At 48.3% G+C, this 18,727-nt stretch overlaps 2 protein-coding genes across 2 annotated transcripts; both read left to right on the top strand.

The window, feature by feature from the left end:
• Positions 1-3,290: 3,290 nt before the first annotated feature.
• On the top strand, positions 3,291-9,907 carry LOC144130441 (uncharacterized). Its single transcript, XM_077664359.1, has 4 exons — positions 3,291-3,780; positions 5,148-5,572; positions 6,424-6,813; positions 8,825-9,907. The coding sequence occupies exons 1-4, from the start codon at positions 3,392-3,394 to the stop codon at positions 9,799-9,801; spliced, it is 2,181 nt and encodes a 726-aa protein (XP_077520485.1). The 5' UTR covers positions 3,291-3,391; the 3' UTR covers positions 9,802-9,907.
• A 3,183-nt stretch (positions 9,908-13,090) lies between these two features.
• LOC144129910 (uncharacterized) lies at positions 13,091-16,396 on the top strand. Its single transcript, XM_077663969.1, has 3 exons — positions 13,091-13,123; positions 13,323-13,691; positions 14,854-16,396. Exons 1-3 carry the CDS (start codon positions 13,091-13,093, stop codon positions 15,265-15,267), a joined length of 816 nt encoding a protein of 271 aa, XP_077520095.1. The 3' UTR covers positions 15,268-16,396.
• The last annotated feature ends 2,331 nt before the right edge of the window (positions 16,397-18,727 follow it).

The raw sequence follows: 18,727 nt of genomic DNA, 5'->3' as shown, positions 1-18,727 counted from the left end.
CTGGCCCTCAGATTTTCGTGTGGGCAACGCGCGGAGCCCTCTCAAGCCTGTACCACAGGACGCGCGCAATTCTCGGAGCATCCGGCATGATCTGCTGGAGGGCACCCAGGGCGCAGCCGACGGGAACCCATCGGCACAAATACAGATGTTTTCCGGCCACGTGTTCACCTTTTTGTAGGTTCCATTTGGGATGGGGCACTATGGCGCTCCCTTCTGGGGGTCGTCGGGCTCTCTTGCCTAGCTACGGATGACCTTGAGGTTGAGCACATGATGCGGCCATCGGAGGCACTTTCGTGTCTCCAGGTACGTATCGCTAAAACGGTAGAAGCGCTCTCCCGGTCTGGTGCTCGGCCACTATGGGACCTCTAGGCTTGGAAAGATGGCCAAATCTTTATGACAAATTGCCCTGTAGGTAGGTGCAGCCATCTCTGAAAAAAAAAAAGCGAAGCGAAGGCCTTGTGGTGGAGCATCCAGCCGTCTGGCATGCGGAAAGTATGGGGTTCACCAGTATCGCAGTTTACAGTGTCCCCAAAAAGAAAGTTTACAACAGTTTTATCTTACCGGTCCTAACATATCGACAGGAAGCGCGGAGGCTAACGAAAAGGACTTGACTTAGAATTCAAGTCAGCGCAGCGACTTATGGAAAAGAAAATGGTAGGTGCAGACCTAAGAGACAAGGAGACAGCAGAATGGGTGAAGTAACAAACGCGAGGTAATGATATCCCAGTTGAAATTAATAGAAAGGAATGGACACAGGCAGAGCGTGGAATGCAAAGGCAAGATAACTGATGGTCCCTCAGAGTTACTGAGTGGATCCGAAGAGAAGACAAGCATAGCACAGGTGGAAGAAACTCAGTTGAGCGGCTGAGATCAGGAAGTTTGAGAGGATAAGCGGGCAGCAGCTGGCACTTCACGGGGTTAACTGGAGGGATACGAGAGATGATTCTGTCCTGCAGTGGACGTATTTAGGCTGATGATGGCTGATGGCAGTGCTGAATTGAACTTTAATGCCAAAGGATGGCGCAGCGCCTCGGCCTGGGTTCCTGAGGTCACATAGGTATAAATTTTCTCCCGACTGCTACATAATCCTGGGCACAGGACGCATACCATAACCTACCAATGCACATGTGTGTGTGCTTCTTAAGGTTGGGCCTGCCTATTGCTTAGTAATTGTCATGTTGAATTGCTTGCATTAAAGATTATGTACTTTCTCTCTTTCTCTCGCCTGCGGCAACAGTTGCCGTATAGATAACAATGTGACAAGTTTTGTATGTGGATTTCAGCGGCGATGGAGATACGTTTTGCAAAGGAGCGACTTTGAGGGAGGCCAGATGCGAACAACCCATGCTTACCGGATTACACCGCATAGGCAGTGCAACACAATTCTCGGTATGCCTCAAAGTGGCCTCCTTCGATCGCTAGGTTATGTGTCAGGGCGTAGTCGTGGGCATGGAGACCTTCATTTCCAGGGAGCGCTGACGTTTAACGGGTAGTACTGGAGTTGCCCTACGCGGGTTAAATTCGCATCAGTCGCATGGAGGAACAACGTCGTGCAGAAGCTCGGCGTGTAAACGAGTGACCAGGGCTCGGAAACGGCAACTGGCACAAATGGCCATCGCGTGCGATCGTGCGCCTAAGTGCTCGCGCCCGGACCCATTGGCTGACGCCAAACGTAAGGCGCACGGAATCCTCGAGGTGCGGGCGCGTGACCTCCAAGCCACCCGTGAAGGACGGCAATAGCCTCAAATACGGGCTCCCTAAGTAATACGCACCCATTAGAGACGCCAGGATTCTCAAGTTAATCTTCTTGACAGTGATGCATTCACATTAACCACGCTAGATGGACTGGCTCAATTGTCAATCCCAAAGGATCAAACCTCAAAATAATTATTCGCAACAGCGCAACAGAAAAGCTGTTGGCGCTCATCATTGGCATTAACACAAATGTGTAATTGCTACATAATTTTTCAGACTTGTTCATTGCTCTTACGTTTTACGAGGCTTAATAATGTACGTTCCCATGAATTGTTGGGCAATAATTCACTTCGACATGCGTCCTTTACTGCTGGATGGATAGAGCCGCTAAGGCCAAAGGCACTAATCGGGACCTGGACGTGGACCCCACCGTTGGTGCACTTTTTCTGTCCAAAAAACTGTCTTCAACAGAGGGAGAAAGAGACAGAAACGGTTAATGGACAGAATGTCTGGGTGGGCCCTCATTCCAGGAGCCCATTGGCTTTTGCCGCCGCTCTTCCCGGTTCGCCAGCGAGAGCTGGTCCTCCGAATGTGAGCTGGACAGCGCCGCCTCCCAGTCCTGAGTTGTTGGGTTATTGATCTTCAACAGCTCGTTGCATAAACACTCTAAACGATGATGATGAACTCAGGCTTAATGGCACATACCCACAGCGGGGGATTGGCCAAAATGCATTGCGGATACAAACGCACTCATAGACAAGAACTAGAGTAATTGGATAATTTTGTGTCCTAGACTCGAATTCGGATTAAAAATGAGAAAAAAACGGAAAAGAAAAAGCAGTGAATTCTCATCCTAGCAGAGAAATTTACCCGATGCAATTATATATTCGGAAATATGATCGCAAACTGGTGTCAGGGCACATCCGTTGGCGCTTGCCCCGAAAGAGAAGAGAATCGGAATAGATAGAGGCAGCCCTAGTCGGGCGAGGGGGATCACCAAGGAAATTCTACGGAGAGAAGCGAACCGCCGGCAAAAAAGGAAAAAGTGATCTACAGGCTCAATTTCGCCACAAGACTCACAGAGGCTTGTCAGAGATAACCCCGGTAGACCTAAATAAAGGCTGTAGTAGAACTTTCTGACGGGCTAGTTGGTACATCTCTATTAAACAGCGTGCGCTACAGGACGAACACAGGAAGCTTGGAGACAGAGGAAAGAAGCGCTTCTTTTCTCTGTCTCCAAGTTTCCTGTGTTCGTCCTGTTAGCGCACGCTATTTAATAGAAATAAAGGCTTAGTCGTGGTATTCTGTAGCGCAAGAGGGTCATGGACACCTCACATTGCCTTGAACTACACATCCGCACACTTAAAGCAAATGCCAGGGGTTGAAAATTCGTTGCAATAAGGAGAGGATCATGGCTCAAGTAGCGGAAACGTTGGAATCGTTGAAAGTGTGCTATAGTCAAGTAGACAGTATTTGGGACGAATGGCACAATAGCCACTGTCAATTTACCTGCGCGATGAAAAATGCTGAAGAAGAAGTGGCACGAAGCCCCGTAGCGCGGGCGCACGAGCACACGCAGAAGAAGCTCACGCTGCGTTCGGACGGTTGCTTTTCTCAGCGTTCCGCTTTCTGCGCACTTTCCCATTCTTCGATCCTGTTTCAGGGCAGACCCTCGGCGAAAGAAACCGGGTTGCCAATGGACCCTGGCACGCACCCTCAGGGCACGCACCAACCCGGGCCGCCCAAGGAATCGAGACAGAAGCGCAGGAAGTCCTCGCGGCCCAAGAGCAGCAAGCAGCCCACCGTGAGCCCCGGTTCCAGCGTGGCGCCCACAGGGAGCCCCACCAGTGGAGGCCGTTGTACCGTATCACCGGCGCTTTCACCGCTACCCGGGGCTTGCAGTGCAATCGTTTCTGGTGCTGCGCCCTCTCAGCCCTCCGGACAGAGCAAGTCGCCGCCCGGAGGCGGCACCAAGTCGCGCTCTTCAGGCACGGAGGCTCTCCTGCCTTCACTGGCGCTACGCGCGCATGATGGCAAAGCTGCTGCTGCTCTGAACAAGTCCAGGCCAAGCCTCGATGCCGCCAGGTGGGCGCTGTTGTAGAGCGCGGCTCTTTTAAGTGCCCGTTCGTGGGTTGAGCCGCGTCGCGTCGCCGGTGCAACCGAGTGAACCCAAGTACCGTCGCTCGCTCATAGGTGGCGCCAGAATGATGCGCGCCGTGTGCATCGTCATGCATCACCGCTTTTATGAGCGGAGGTAGGGTGGCTACTGCAGGTGTGTCTGCGGCGGCACGCGCCCGCGCGCACCTTCGCGCTGCCTCCTCGCAGTCGCGTCACGCTCCGCTTCGTTGGAGGGCAGCGATGTGTAATGCACTGCACGAGATAGATTGTCCGCGTTGGACACGCCACACACAGTGGTGTCTTCCTAGTATAAACCGTCTGCTTATATACTGCAATACAAAATAGTCTCAGTCAGTTATTTCTAAAGAATGAGTGGCGCAGCCGGTGAAAATGCTGTCTTGTTTGTCTCGCTACATTCTCTAATAAATTAAAGTAGCTGATATATTTCTTTCGCACTAATTTCTTCATTTCTTTACCGATTTTTTGCTCATTAAACTATATTATTTTGATTTCTGTGACTCTGCGAGCAATTTTTTAATTATGCTTTTACCCCACCAGTGCTAATTTCTTCTCTTGGTAGCCTTTAAAGTCGATTTTTTTTTTAAATTGCATTCACTGTCCCTAAAACCCAGAGCTTCTGGAAAGCAGATATTTGATATCTCTGCGTAGCATAACATCTTTAATGTTTTTACACTGCTGCTGCATACTACGCATATACTTTCTCTTTGGTCATCATGCTTGCTTCCATATTGCCTCGCTGTGAGTAAACCTGATATAGCCTCAAAAAAAAAAAAAGGTCGCTGTCTCTTCAATTATCGTATAGCATTTACTTCCCAATACTTTGTTCCGAGCGAGTTTCCGCTTTCAAGCCATCTATTCACGCCAGGAATATTTTGCGCTTTCTAGGGTATTCACGCTACCACCTTTGAGTGACATCTGACATTTACTAATACTGCCCACCAAGCCAATCCCGCAGGGAGCTGGTCGGCAGTTAGCGATCAAGCTAGCGATAACGTTTTATGCTGCCGCTACAGCTAATAAAGGTAGGCACTAGCGAAAATTCTTGATGCATACTTTATTTAATCCACACGCCACCGTTCATGCGCCGAGAAAAAGAATAGGCTTAAAAGAGTATATAGGAGTAGATCAGCGTGCGCCAGCTTCAGGTGTAAGGCACAGCTGTAGCGCACATATAATTACCATCGCACACCATTGAAGTGCAAACCATTTCATACCGCCTTGAAAATTATTGCACGCATAATATAAGGGGTAGTAGCCCATATGTGAGGAAATCGGTTGATTCTTTTCTTGAGGACAAGTCAACTGTTTGGCAGGTCTAAACCGTCCGACTCGGATGCCATCCTGGGCGCGACGCACAGGGCAGCAAGACCATCGCGCCCTGTTGGTGTAAAAGCTAGTGGCGGCACCGAAAGTCTGCAAGACCAGCCCCCTGCGCCGGCAGTCGCGGCCTCCGAGGCAGCGGCGAGAGCGGACGTCGCTGGCGCAGCCGCTCTGGGCGCACCAGTCGCGGTTTCCCGTCATCCGCCCGGGGCACCTCAGCCTGCAGTGCAGCCACCTCGTTCGAAGCAAGCCAGCCGCCGGGAGCGCAGGAAGTCGAAGGCCGCCTCATCTACCAAGAACCGAGACGCGGATGTCGACAACAGGTTTTCGGCCGAGGAAAGCTTCACGCCTGCGTCATCCCGGGAAGCCGCCATGAAGAAGGGTCACGCGCTCTCGTCGTCTCACTGGTCCTTCTACCGTGAGTGAACAAGACTGCTTTGCTAGTGCTTAACGACTGGAACAGCTAAGTAAGGTAGGCTTCATTAAGGATGTTTGCTGTGCTGTGTTAGCAGGAGTGGTACGTCAATGTAATATAGAGCTTGCAGACGTCATTACTGCCTGCTAACCTGCAGGCCATTGAGAATGTGCCTAACTAGTATAGATACAGAGAGAAAGTACGTGAAACAGTGATTGTGGTCTTTGCTTCTGATGCCGTATTGCGAAACCTGGCGCCACTGGGATCCACTGTGCCATTCTCATCACTGTGCCTAGCCAATTAGACCTTGGCTAGTGAGCCTCATTAGTTTCTGAGGGAAATTCATGAGTTAAGCGAGACAAGCTTTCATCAACACTATAAAGGCAAAAATATTTTCAAAAGAAACAGTATCTAACAGGGAGCGTACAAATTACTCTAGCGTATGTCTTAACACACACCACATTTACGTCTCTATGTCTGGCGCTCTTAAAACAGAGCTGATGAGAAATGTTGCAATTTCTATGCGCGACAAGTGCGGCTGAAATTCTGCTGCAGTAAATTATCCCTAGGCGCAAAAATTTGTGGAGTCGTATTGCGTGTCACGTGAGAGTGGAGTATTAAGTAGAACATTAAGGGTTTTTTTTTTAAGAACATCGATTGGCGCTTAGATGCAAGGAACGTCGAAGAAGACAAATGACCGTCATAACTAGTTGTCACGCTTGTTGGTGCCTATAAGTTTTCACAAAAAACCTGCAGCCCCTTCGAGGATTTAGTTTTCACAATCACACTGCCCCAGAAGCCCACCATTGTCCCGCGGCACTCGGCAAGAAGGCTAACCACGCTTGCAACTGCAGCCCTGAACGTGAGTTTCGTGACCGAGACGAACAGCAAGCATGAGCGCTACCTGTACGCGGCCGTGGTTGCGGTGCTGGCAGTTCTCTTCGCGCTGGCCGTGGTGGCCCTGCTGCTGCTCCTCTCTCCAAAGCCTCCCATGCAATACGTGTTTTGTAACACGGCCGAATGCATCGAAGCCCGCGAATACTTGGCCCGGCTGATCAACACCAGCAAGGACACGTGCAGCGATTTCTACGGCTACGTGTGCGACTCGTGGCTGGACCGCGGCACTGAAGAAGACGGCCCCAGCAGCTTCCTCAGTGACAACATGGCTGCCTCCATCTCCACGATCAGTATGCGTCTCTTTTCCCAGGAGTTCCAGGCTGAAAGATACAAGCTGAACGCCAAGGGTGAGCATTGTAGCCACGCTCTGTTTATATTGTTTCTAAACAGGCAACAGCCGTCAAGGATGTAAGCGTTAGATTGTTAAAATGTGTTCGACGAAGTCAGTGGTCTCCGGCCATTTTTTTTTTGCCTTTTCAGCGCGAAGGGTGTACTTCACACGCCGAAAGGGCAGTGATATGGGTTCGTGGCAGCTTCCAGTCCTTAGTGTCGGGTATAAAACACAGCGTGGAATGCTCTGTCGCATTAATAACTTTTTTGTTCGTAGGAGGCTATGCTGTGAGCCCGAAACCCGCTCTTATTTTAACCGATACGAATAGACTATCAGCTACAAAGTTCATCTGTGACAGCTGTAAAACTTTCTTTTATAACTGTATAGCGGCGCTTGTGTGGGGCTAAATAGCGATTACTCTCCTATTACGGTTGCTACATTGTTCCCAATGGTACTGCAGTCATGGTTTATATAGTTTTATAGAGACGTTCCGGAGCGAGGTTTGAATGATGGTAGTGCTAAGTACGTTGATTGTTTCAATCACGAGGTAGGAGAATTCAACTAGCCTGGTTTTCATTTAAAGGGAATCAATATTGGTAGTGCCAGCAATACAAGTCGGAATGAACTGCGCGAACTCAGCAGGTTTTCCGCTTGTCTATATGCATAGCCTAAAACATTTACTTCCCCGTTTATCATTGATTTGTTTTGCACTGTTTCGGACATATTCTTGGAGGCAATAAGATCTATTATCTTTTGATATCACGTGAAATGTCGCGAATTTTTTACAAACTTACGTCCAGTCGAGAAAACTACGTCGAGAAAAATAATAGGAAGGAGACATATATTGCTTCCACTGTAGAAAGAACGATACTTCTAGCCTTTATGTGGTTCATGATTCAACTGCGCAAAAGAACGGGGACAGAGACAAACACGTACACATGCTGTGTGTGTACGTGTTTCTTGTCTCTGTCCCTGTTTTTTCGTGAAGTTTAATTATGAAGAAGGACCAACTAGCTCGCCAGAAAACACTTAAGTGGTGCTATGTGCACAAGCGACACTTGGAAAGCCTTTCCATGCATGTAAGGTAATAAAATAAGAATAGCAGAGGAGAAGCTTCACCGTATATAGTCTTTTTACCAATGCTCTGTTATTTCTTCCCTCAGCCACCGTGTATCATCGTGTCGTAAACCATTATTAAACTATGGGGAAGTTATTCTGAACTCTCTGTACCTGAACGGCAAAGGTCGAGTCCCAATTTGCCGTATAACTAAAGAAACTTCGTGCGTCTCTGGTATTTCATATAAATGCTTTAGATTCTATATCTATAAAATCTCCGGGAGTTTAACGCACTTAGGAAACGGGAGGGTCGGCCTTACAAGCATTTCCCACCGAGAATACGCCGAGAATACGCCGAGAATACAGTGCGTAGCCTTAATGATGGAAGGACGGAGTAATCATGCGAACGCATTTTCTCTTGTTCTGTTCTTGCGGTAGTCGCAGCGTAACGTGTTCACAAGATAAAGCTACTTCCAGGCGAAACTCGTTTCTCGAAATGTTTACGAAGAATTCATGGAAGAGCGGATATCCACCAGGAAAATGCTAAGAGTCTGCCTTAAAGCCTCTAAGCATCGAGCTTCAAACACCACAGTGTAAAAGTACTAGCGCGTGATGTGAATTACGAAAATTGTTTTTTGAAAATCGGTTTTAGAGGAAATGAAATGACGAAGTAACTGTCGCGCGTCTATGTGGACACCGAACCGCGCCATAAGGGAAGGGAGGAAGGTGGGAGTGAAAGAAGAGAGGAAGAAAGAGGTGCCGTAGTGGAGGGCTCCGGAATAATTTCGACCACCTGGGGATCTTCGTGCACTGACATCGCACAGCACACGGGCGCTTTTTGCGTTTCGCCTCCATCGAAACGCGGCCGCCGCGGCCGGGTTCGAACCCAGGTGCTCCGGCTCAGTAGCCGGGCGCCAGGCCACTGAGCCACCGCGGCGAGTGTGACTTATGCCTGGTTCCTGTTTCTGCAGCGTCCGCCGACGTGGAAAGCACGCGGGTGTTGCGCGCGCTCTACCAGAGGTGCTACAGCTACGTCTCGGAGAAGACAATGGCCGGGGCTTTCATGGCAACGCTGACGTCAGCACGCGAACGCCTCAACTGGACGCTGATTCGCGGCGCTCGCACTTACCGCGAGCTCGTGGGGCTGATCGCGCGCACGTCGCTACTGGCGGGATTCCACACGGTCTTCGCTCTCGACCTGGTCACCGATAACGGCAAGACAGTGCTGCGTCTGTCTTCCGAAAAGTCGTTGCTCGGCAAGCTAGCCACGTCGGGGAACCGAGCCGAGCTCGAGAGCGACCTGCGACGCGTAGTGGAAGACGCCGACGAGCGTGCGTTGATCCTAAGTCTCGACAAGCTCATTGCGGACGACCTGGACTTGGGCGACGACGGTGCGGTGGAAGACGAAAGTCGACCGCTGCGCGCGCTCCTCGAGAATCTTGTGCCGGAAGTGAGCGCTAGCGACTGGATGGTCGCCTTGAACCTAGCTGTTGGCTTCGGTGAAGCAACCATGCGTGCTTCGGACACGTCCTTCGCGTCCGGTGTAGATAATGTCCGGAGCGCCTTCAGCAAGATATACAACCAAAGTAATGTGAGCGAGGCTGCGTTGTACCTGGCGTCGCACCTGGACGCTGAACTGCTTTCCTTGGAGCTGTCCAGGGAACGAGCCGAGGCGCATTCTTCCAAGACGGCCCAGTTCTGTCTGGGCCTGTTGAGGAGAGGCTTTGGGCACGTGTGGCCACGCCTTGTGGAGCGACTGTTGGACTTGGAACAGAGCGCGCACGTCCTCTACGCGATGTTCCACGAACTAAAGGAGACATCCAAACACGCCGCCATTATTAGGTGGCTGCCGGAGCAGACCCGGAACGACGCTGTGGGAAAGGTAGACAGGGCGACGCTTATATTCATCGCCGAGAACACTGAAGTAAGTGCACTGTGGCCTCCATGAGTTGATTATTTGAACTTTTTCTGCCTTTCAATAAGACGCTGACCTCCAGAAAATAGCATAAATTTCAAGAAAAGTGACCGACTGCAACTGTCTTCAACTTTCCGGTCACATCATGCAGTAAAGTGCGGTGGCTTTTTTCTCTCTCGGTTCGTGACAGGGTTTAGAGAAGTAATAATTTAGAATTATTTTAAAGCATATACGCAGCTGCTGTCTCGAAGCACCAGCATACCGCGGGATTTACAAAGATGGATATGACAGCCCACGCGACAAAGAGTGGATACTGAGAAAGAGGTGAGGATTGTTCGACTTTGAAATGAATGTATATCTGAAACTGCAGTCGGAAAGAAAGCGTCCTTAAGGTGGTAATTAAGTGTGATTCGTTTCTATTGTTAACTACTATTTTAAATTGGGGTAATGCACCTTTTTCGTGATTAGGATTTTCACAAAAAAACATTTATGGTTTATGTGGGTTTAACGTCCCAAAACGACTCGGGCTATGAGGGACGCCGTAGTGAAGGGCTGCGGAAATTTCGACCACCTGGGGTTCTTTAACGTCCGCTGACATATCACAGTGCACGGACGGGTCTCTAGCTTTTCGCCTCCTTCGAAATGCGACAGATGCGGCCGGGATCGAACCTGCGTCTTTCGGGTCAGCAGCCTAGCGCCGTAACCACTAAGCCATCGTGGCGGCTCACAACATGTATTTCACTTGTGCTGTTTAAGCACAATCATGGTCCCATTATAAAAACTTAATATCTCCTTTCACACGATTGCAAAGTGGTTGGGGATTGGGCGGCCTTCCTAAAATGTACGAAAAATTGGTGTTTTAGGCAGTTTAAAACCCACTTGTCGCATACGATATACTCGTCACAATGCTACCAAAAATACAAGGAGGTAGCTTTTCGCGATGCTAGATCGTAAAATACCTGGAATTTCTATACCCGCACGGGCATTGTGATACGAGAGAAATCCATTAGCTAATGACTTCAGTCATTATCTTAAGAGCTGTGCTTTTCTTACACATCCAGTCAAAACTTCACAGAATCACTTCTTTCCTGCTTTTTGTTCTGTTCTGCAAAAGGGCTGCGAGCTCTTCCTAAGTGCAGGAAGTACTGTATGATGCATGATAATGTGAAAATGTGGGCTTAATAGAGTAGTATAAATATAAAAAAAATTGGCCGGTGGTTTAGAATTGCTAACCACGAATATTGTGTGAAAGCACGTTTTTTGAATAGACACCACCGCCACGTGCCTAAAAGCGCAGTTAAGCGGCTCACTGACCAAGGTAACCAGTTATGCGTTTTTACTGTCGTCAAAATCATCAGAGTCTGCATTATCCAGTGACTCTCCATAGGGTCACTGGATAATGCAGACTCTATGTAGGCTCTATGTAGAGAGACTATGTACATAGTCACTGGATAAGAAAACTTATCCAGTGACTGTCTTCAGTGACATCAACGCTAACCGAGGCCAAGGACGAAATCATCATTGAAAATTTAAGCAAGGAGCTCCGGTGGGATATTGCTTCACATTCACTGCGGAATTTTGGGGTTAGGAGGCTAATAGTGCTTTCTGCGCACCGATCAAAGTTGATGAAGACGACGACGTGCAATGCACAGCGCGAGAGTGCGGCAGTTTAACGGCGACAGCATAGTGCTCTCGTGCAGTGTCCAGCCAAGCGGATCGGTTCGCACCGCCGCAGGTTCCATACCTAGTCGCGGCAATATTTTATTACGCTATGGAATAGCGGTTTCGGACTAAAATAGAAACCTTAAGTACAAAAATGAACGCACTGGAACGCTGGCAGAGACTCCGGAAAATGGAGGGGGGAGGGGGGAGGCAAGGGGGGTGGTTGCCGCCAGCTCCTACGTGGATATTTTAGATACATATTTCCTCCAGGACGTTTTTTCGGAATTTCTGCGAATACGACGTGCACTGGCGCGATATCTCCAGAAGGGGCAACGCCCCCCCCCCCCCCCCTCCCCCCCTCCCCAAATCCCCAACTTCTTGCACTCGGATCAGATAGATCCCTGACAAAGGCTTCCATTTTAGCACGTTATAAATGCAAAGCACAGTGGGCTGAGCTCTTTGGCTTCATAGCCGACCTTAAAACGTTTAATTTTAGTAACCTAAACCAATCATGTCCTAACAAAAATTTTTGACGGAGCTGTGTTCATGGCCATGATTACTAGCATTTAAAGAGTATGGAAAAACTTTTTTAATGCAGTCGATCACTCCTCATTCGTCATGTGTACATCTTTATATGTATATAGTTTCCCATTTAAATTCGCTTTATATGTATTACAAATATACTATTCAACAGCGAAGTATGAAAATATAAGCAAAAAGTAAACAAAAGTGAATAAACATATAAATGAAACATGGAATAAATAAACAAAAAAACTACAAAAATCTAAGACCAGCCCCCCCCCCCCCCCCCTCCCCCCACGCGCACACACACAAGAAAAAAAGTTCCGGAGTCCCTGAACGCTGGATACAAAAATGAGATGTGACTAAGGTTTACACAGTGGTATGTGCGACTAGTCCACTGCCACAATTATAAATGATGAACGCAGTTTTTTTTTATTTCAAACATTCTTTCTTGGCACTGAGGTGAGTTATTTTTAACATCACATTCGTGGATGCACATTCTTTTTCTTCTTTCTCTTAAAACATGGCACATACCCACGTGGGAGGATTGTACCCGCTCTTCTTCCTTCTTCATACTTCATCACGTGAAGTAATTTTTGTGTCAATTTTTCAAGTAGGACCTGAAAGAAAAAAAAATCCTGCATAATGCCCGCTTTGCAGTCCTCTGAAAAAAAAATGGACATAGCTTTTTACAGAACTCATTCAGTGGGCTGATGTGCTGTCTCGTTTGATTGCTAATCATAGCATACCTCCAATTCTCGCAGCTCTTACCCCCTGTCATTCCTAAGACCATTTCTTACAAATGTCATACAGTCAAGCGCAATTTGTACAGGGCAGTAAAGTAAAGAGCGACAAATTTTTAATAATTCTATCAGTTGCGGAGATAGAAACTTTTCAAATAATTATTCAGACTTCACTTAAAAGCTCTTACCCCCTGTCATTCCTAAGACCATTTCTTACAAATGTCATAGTCAAGCGCAATTTGTATAGGGCAGTATAGTAAAGAGCGAAATGTTTTTACTGATTCTATCAATTGCGGAAATCGAAACCTCCCAAATAATTTTTGACTTTAGTTAATTTATCCAGGCAGTTTCCACATCTGAGCGCACAATTTCGCCAGTGACCGAGAAGCTTGAAAATGCCGAATTCGGCAGAATTCCAACCCAGCCTTGTAAAGACAGCCACACACTGCTGCACAAATCGCCGCTCGTGTCTCGTATTTTTGGCCTTGAACATTATCCTTATTATATCCGAGCAGGTGCAAGTTTTGGCCTTGAACATTATCCTTATTATATCCGAACAGGTGGAAGTGAAAAAAAATTTCCGTCTCATTCGTACATTTCCTCAGCAAACTATTGTTATCCCTATAGGCGGTCACCCAAGCCGAGCCAGACTACTCGTCACTGGCCCGGTTCCTGGAGGAGTCCGGCGGCGACTTCGTGCGCCTCTTCGTGCGGGTCATGCTGCACGAGCACTCGCTGCGGCTGCGGCATCCCCCGACGCGGGTGCAGCTTCTGCTGCTGCAGCTCGAGCAGCGTTCTCAGCTGGTGCACTCGGCCTCGCTGGGTTCAGTGCTCGTGCCGACGCTTTTCCAGCGGCCGCCGCTGCTCTACTCGGCCGGCGTGCCGGTTCCCTTCAACTACGGCACCGTGGGGGCGCTGTTGGCCGCGACTATCTTGGAATTCATCGTGCCGGCGACCGCCGCTGGCTCGGACCAGCCGCGGAAGGTGCCAGGCAAGGTTGTATGCATTGCTCATTGCGGCACGGAATTGTTACTCGAGTGATACACGAAAAAATTATACACCTTCCAATCTGATCAATAGGCAACGTGCAGTACCCAGGCGGAGCGACAGTGCCCGCATAAGAATAAGAATGGGGTGGAGCGCCTATGTCAGATTCTCTCAGATCATAAATGGCAGTTTACCAATAACCCTCAAGAGAAAAGGGTACAACCGCTGTATCTTGCCGGTTCTCTCCTACGGGGCAGAAACGTGGAGGCTAACGAAAAGGGTTCAGCTTAAAATAAGGACAACGCAGCGAGCTATGGAAAGGGAAATGATAGGCTTAACGTTAAGAGACATGAAGGGGACAGGGACAGAGTGAGTGAGGAAAAAAAGAGGAATAATGTCATCCTAGTCAAAATTAAGAGGAAGAAATGGGCTTGGGCAGGACATGTAATTCGAAGGCAAGATAACCGCTGGCCCTTAAGGGTAACGGAGTGGATTCCAAGAGAAGACAAGCGTAGCAGGGGGCGGCAGAAAGGGGGCCGGATGAGATTAAGAAGCTTGTGGGGAATACGGTGGCCGCAGTTGGCAAAGGACAGGGTTAAATGGAGAGGCATGTGACAGGCCTTTGTCCTGCAGTGGGCGTTGTCAGGCTGATGATGATGATGAAAGGTTCAGGGTAATCGTGTCGTTTTAACGCTCACGCGTTAAGGCGGCCGTTCTGTGAAAAATCCGGCGTTGTTTGAGGGAAAAATCGGCCTGGGTGGCCACCCTATCCAGCAAGGGGGCCGTAGGGGGTCATCACAACCTGCCCATCGGATTGTGAGCAAACTGTTCACCTTGGCAGGTGGCAGTTAATGTTTGGTAGTGAGAGGTTTCTTGGAAACGACAATCTGGGTCTCACAACCTCCACCTCCACAACCTCACAACCTCCAACCTTATCGCATCCTACCCTTGAGGAGGTTCTCTCCTCCAATTTTTGTGCTGAGCTATAAAAGATACCTGATAATGTTCACATTTCCATATTTTCCCCATGAAGTGATCTGTTGTTCTGCGCAGATGTTGACTATATACAAAGGCGTTTGGACAACGCGGAAGCAGTCATAGATACTCATACAAGTGTCCTTGAATATTGCATTCATTCAATAAATTTTCAACTCTGCTTCATTGCCAGCAGCACCACGACACCTCGTGGACACTGGCGGCGTTACGCAAGTACAATGAGAGCAGTCAGTGCCTGCAGCGTCTCTACCAGCGACTGGGGTTGCACAGTCAAACGGCTGGCAACGACGAGGAGCAGCGCCGCGCCATGTTTCTGGGGGCCCACGGCCTAAGGCTTGCCTACGACAGTCTGGCGACGAGTTTCAGACGCGCTGCGGGCAACTCGGACGCATTCAGCACCCTGTGGCTGCGCGCGCAGGTTGTCTTCTTCACGCGGTTCTGCCTGCTTTGGTGTAACTCCGACCAGCGGCCCAACCCGCTGTCACCGCGAGGCAACTGTATGCTGCCGCTGCACAATATGCCCGAGTTCGACACGACATTCGAATGCGGCGAGAGAAGTGATTTTGTCTCTGACAACTGTGTGCTCTGATGAGAAAGAGTAGGCTGGGCCCGTTTTATTAGACTGTTTAATGTGATGAAGGCCTTTTTCTTATCACTCATCACCTTGCTAGACCTGCTGCTGCGTAAATGGGAGATTAATGGACTCAAAAAAGTGCACGAGTTATACACGTGACGATTGCTCTTATGTCATGCGCTATGTGCGTTTTATTTATCTGGACTTAGGGGAGAGACTAACTCTACGATTATGCTCATACGACACGAACGACCTTGCTTCTTTCCTAGTACGCCGACTGACTCATTTTAGCTTGCATGTTAAATTCAAAGAAACATATTTTTGTTCTGTTCTATTACTGTTTTTGGCGCTTTTAGTCAAATATTTGAACGGGTGAACGTGATTTAAGCAGGCAGTGCAGCCATATCAGCCAGTTGTAGTGACTGAGGACTACTGTATACCGTTGCACCAAAGTTATGTGCTGCTTTCACCGGAAGACTGCAAGGACTATTCGATTAGCACCTGTGCGATGCTGTGTCGTAGCGAATTTGCGTCATTCATTGAGTGTTTTATTTTTTCTTTGTTTCGAACTTCACAACCGTAGTCAGAGTCTGGCTCTTAAGTACTAAAACAGTACAATCAGAACAACGAACTTGTGCTGTTCGATAATGTTACTCGATGGCTGGTACAGGAGAGGACCTGTTGTTGCCTGCTTAGTGCTTCTTCACGTGACAACGCTGAACTGAGTTCTACGTGCATGTTGTATTTCTCCGATTCCCTGCAGCATGGTTGAAGGTACTGTTGGTCACGTAACCCACCACCCATTTGGCTAAGAAATTGTTGAACATCGTACGGTCTTGTGGTTACTGCTGCGTCACCTAAGGTTCCTTGTCTTCACCAAACTAGCGCTTGGAGAAGAAATTACAAGATAGACAAGTGTCTGAAGCAAAAGAGCCCAAGAGAGTGAAGATCAATGTCTCGTTCAGACATTCGTGCGCGGCTGGCTCGTTTTCCTCATACGTGTTGGCAGCCAGCCTCCTCCAATTTTTGTGCTGAGCTATAAAAGATACCTGATGATAGTGTTCACATTTCCATATTTTCATATTTCATATTTTCATATTTTCATTTTCATATTTTCTATATTTGGCACACAACGAACAGTTGTGCAGTGAATACAAATGTCATTAAAAGTGGTTTCTTCACACTTTTACGTTCAGTTTGTTTCGCTGCTGCTTCCACTTCGAAAATGAATGGCTACCTTCTCAAAGCTTGCGTTACGAGCTCTTTGGGTATTTTTCTCCACCCCGAACAGACAGCAGATCATCCTGTAGAGTAGTAGTACTTTGTGGCCAGATTGATTTGTATCGAATAAGATCTCTTTTGTGGCATTTTGCCTGTGTATATTTATGGCTTACACTGCCATGCGCTCAGTGACACTGACTTCCGAGGTACTCTGAGTGACCCAGAATGCGGATAATTCAGCAGGAATGTGGTGACCCTAAGCGACTGCGAGCGAAGGGGGATCCAGCCTAGGTGCGATGTTCCTGACACTGTAAATGAGAGAAATGGAAACAGTTCACAATGCTAAAATCATGTTCATGTATGACGGCCAATGACCGAATAATACGGGCGTTTGATAAGCAGTAGTTGTTTTTGCTAACTATAGGGCTATTTGACTTTCCAAAGGTACGTAGGTTGGTTTTGCATTTCTGCATTAAGCCTCTGCAAAAGAAATGACAAGCGAAAGTTGGGGTGGTTATGGCAGAGGAGGAGGAAAAACTATTGCACTCTAGTGATTCTTTCTGCGGTTGTGGGGCATGTTCGCAGATGTTCTCTCCTTGGTTGTATCGCCAGGAGTATTCTCTGTCGAGCTCGTCCACTTTTAATCAGTGGTCGGTTGCCGTCAGTCCAGGGCTTCGCTGGCCACTGACGCCCGTTTAGCTCGCTGCGCCAGACCTTGTTGGTCTTCACAGCGGTCGCTGTACAGCAGAGTCTCCCATCGCTGAAAAAGTCAAGTGAACATTCCTCGAGCGCGCTACTTCCGACCGCAGTAAAGAAGCCGATGGTTATCGGCAGGGGACACTGTGCTTCCCAGTGAATTTTCGTGTTCTGACACAGGCGTTCGTTTAGGCAGCTGCCTGTTTGGCCCACATAGAAATGGCCACACGACAACGGGATCTGGTATACCCCGCCGACCTTGCACTGCACGTATTCAGTGCCGTGACTCATGCCATATCCTTATGTGGCTCTATCTATCCTCCGTTTCAACGAAGCCGGTATCTTGCTCAGTTTGTTTGGCGCGGAAAACAATACCTTGCCTTGTCGAGCCTTTACGAACAAAACCTTGAACAAACATTTAATAAACCTTGACAAAGAATACCTTGTTCGTCGAAACTGGTCGCACGCTGCAAAACCTGCCAATGCACTAAATATTTCAACAACGCAAAACGTTCATTTGGGCGAGTTGGTAGATATTCATGATTTGAACAGCGCGAACTACAAGGGACAAGAAAAGAAGGGAAACAGGGCAAGCGCTGACTCGCAACTAAAAGGTTTATTCAATGAAACCTTCTTATATGAAGAAACAATCAAAGGGAAAAAACACCACACAAAAAACTAAAAACCATGAAACGCAACATTCGTCAGGTGCTCCCGAGATAATTCATCTCCCTATCGCAAAGGAACACAGAAGGTTTGCTGACGCACTTCAGTTGATCCCCTGCGATGTGAAAAGCCTCGACAACTTCTCGTGTCGTCTGATCACTGTGGGTGTATAGCACACGGGTTTGATTGAATAATGCAGTGCATTTTTTCTTTTTCTTTTTCATGACTTTACATTCTAGACAATGTTTGACCAAATGCGAAAGGTCATCACCATTGTTTAAGTTGTTCCTGTGCTCTTGTAGGCGCTTGTTAAGGCAACGCCCTGTCTGACCAATGTAACGCGCTCCACAGGAAAGGGGTACACTGTATACGACACATGTTTTACAGGCCACAAACTTATCCCTGTGCGCAACGCCACATCCTTCTTTTTTCTCCTTGGCCTCTTTCTTTCTTTCAATGGCAGGGCATATCTGTTTGAGCTTGACGGGGGCTGTAAGGAACACGCCAACTTTGTACCTACTTGCTACGTTCTTTAGTCCGTGGGAGACGCGGTGAACATATGGCAAAACGGCAAATTTCTTCTTTTCAGGCTGGACGTCTGTCGTAAGCGGAGTGGCCGGACGCTTTAATGACTGAATTAAACGAGAACACGCCCCTGCTATCATCTGGTCTTGATATCCAGCAAACTTAACCCTAGACAACTGGGTCTGGAAGCTATCTTGAATGGTGTGATGACAGGACTTGGTCAAAGCACCTCGCAAGCAGGAACTGATAATGCTATTTTTTACCAATTTGGAATGACCGGAGTGAGAATTAAGAAGTGTCTTTGACGACCTCGGGTTATACTTCCAGCAAACATGGTTCTGCTCGAAATGCAGCCGCACGTCTAAAA

Source organism: Amblyomma americanum, chromosome 4 (genome assembly GCF_052857255.1).
Source record: "Amblyomma americanum isolate KBUSLIRL-KWMA chromosome 4, ASM5285725v1, whole genome shotgun sequence".
In the NCBI taxonomy this organism is placed as follows: Eukaryota; Metazoa; Arthropoda; class Arachnida; order Ixodida; family Ixodidae; genus Amblyomma; species Amblyomma americanum.
The sequence above is the reverse complement of the archived record's forward strand: the minus strand, read 5'-3'. Positions and strand labels throughout refer to the sequence as shown.

Excerpts from the sequence above, each read along its gene's own strand:
- LOC144130441 (XM_077664359.1), top strand. The coding sequence starts at position 3,392 with ATGGACCCTGGCACGCACCCTCAGGGCACGCACCAACCCGGGCCGCCC. Across the intron at positions 5,573-6,423 it reads GTCTCACTGGTCCTTCTACC|CCCTGAACGTGAGTTTCGTG; the intron begins GTGAGTGAACAA and ends TTGCAACTGCAG. Across the intron at positions 6,814-8,824 it reads ATACAAGCTGAACGCCAAGG|CGTCCGCCGACGTGGAAAGC; the intron begins GTGAGCATTGTA and ends CTGTTTCTGCAG.
- LOC144129910 (XM_077663969.1), top strand. The coding sequence starts at position 13,091 with ATGCCGAATTCGGCAGAATTCCAACCCAGCCTT. Across the intron at positions 13,124-13,322 it reads CAGAATTCCAACCCAGCCTT|GCGGTCACCCAAGCCGAGCC; the intron begins GTAAAGACAGCC and ends TTATCCCTATAG. Across the intron at positions 13,692-14,853 it reads CGCGGAAGGTGCCAGGCAAG|CACCACGACACCTCGTGGAC; the intron begins GTTGTATGCATT and ends CATTGCCAGCAG.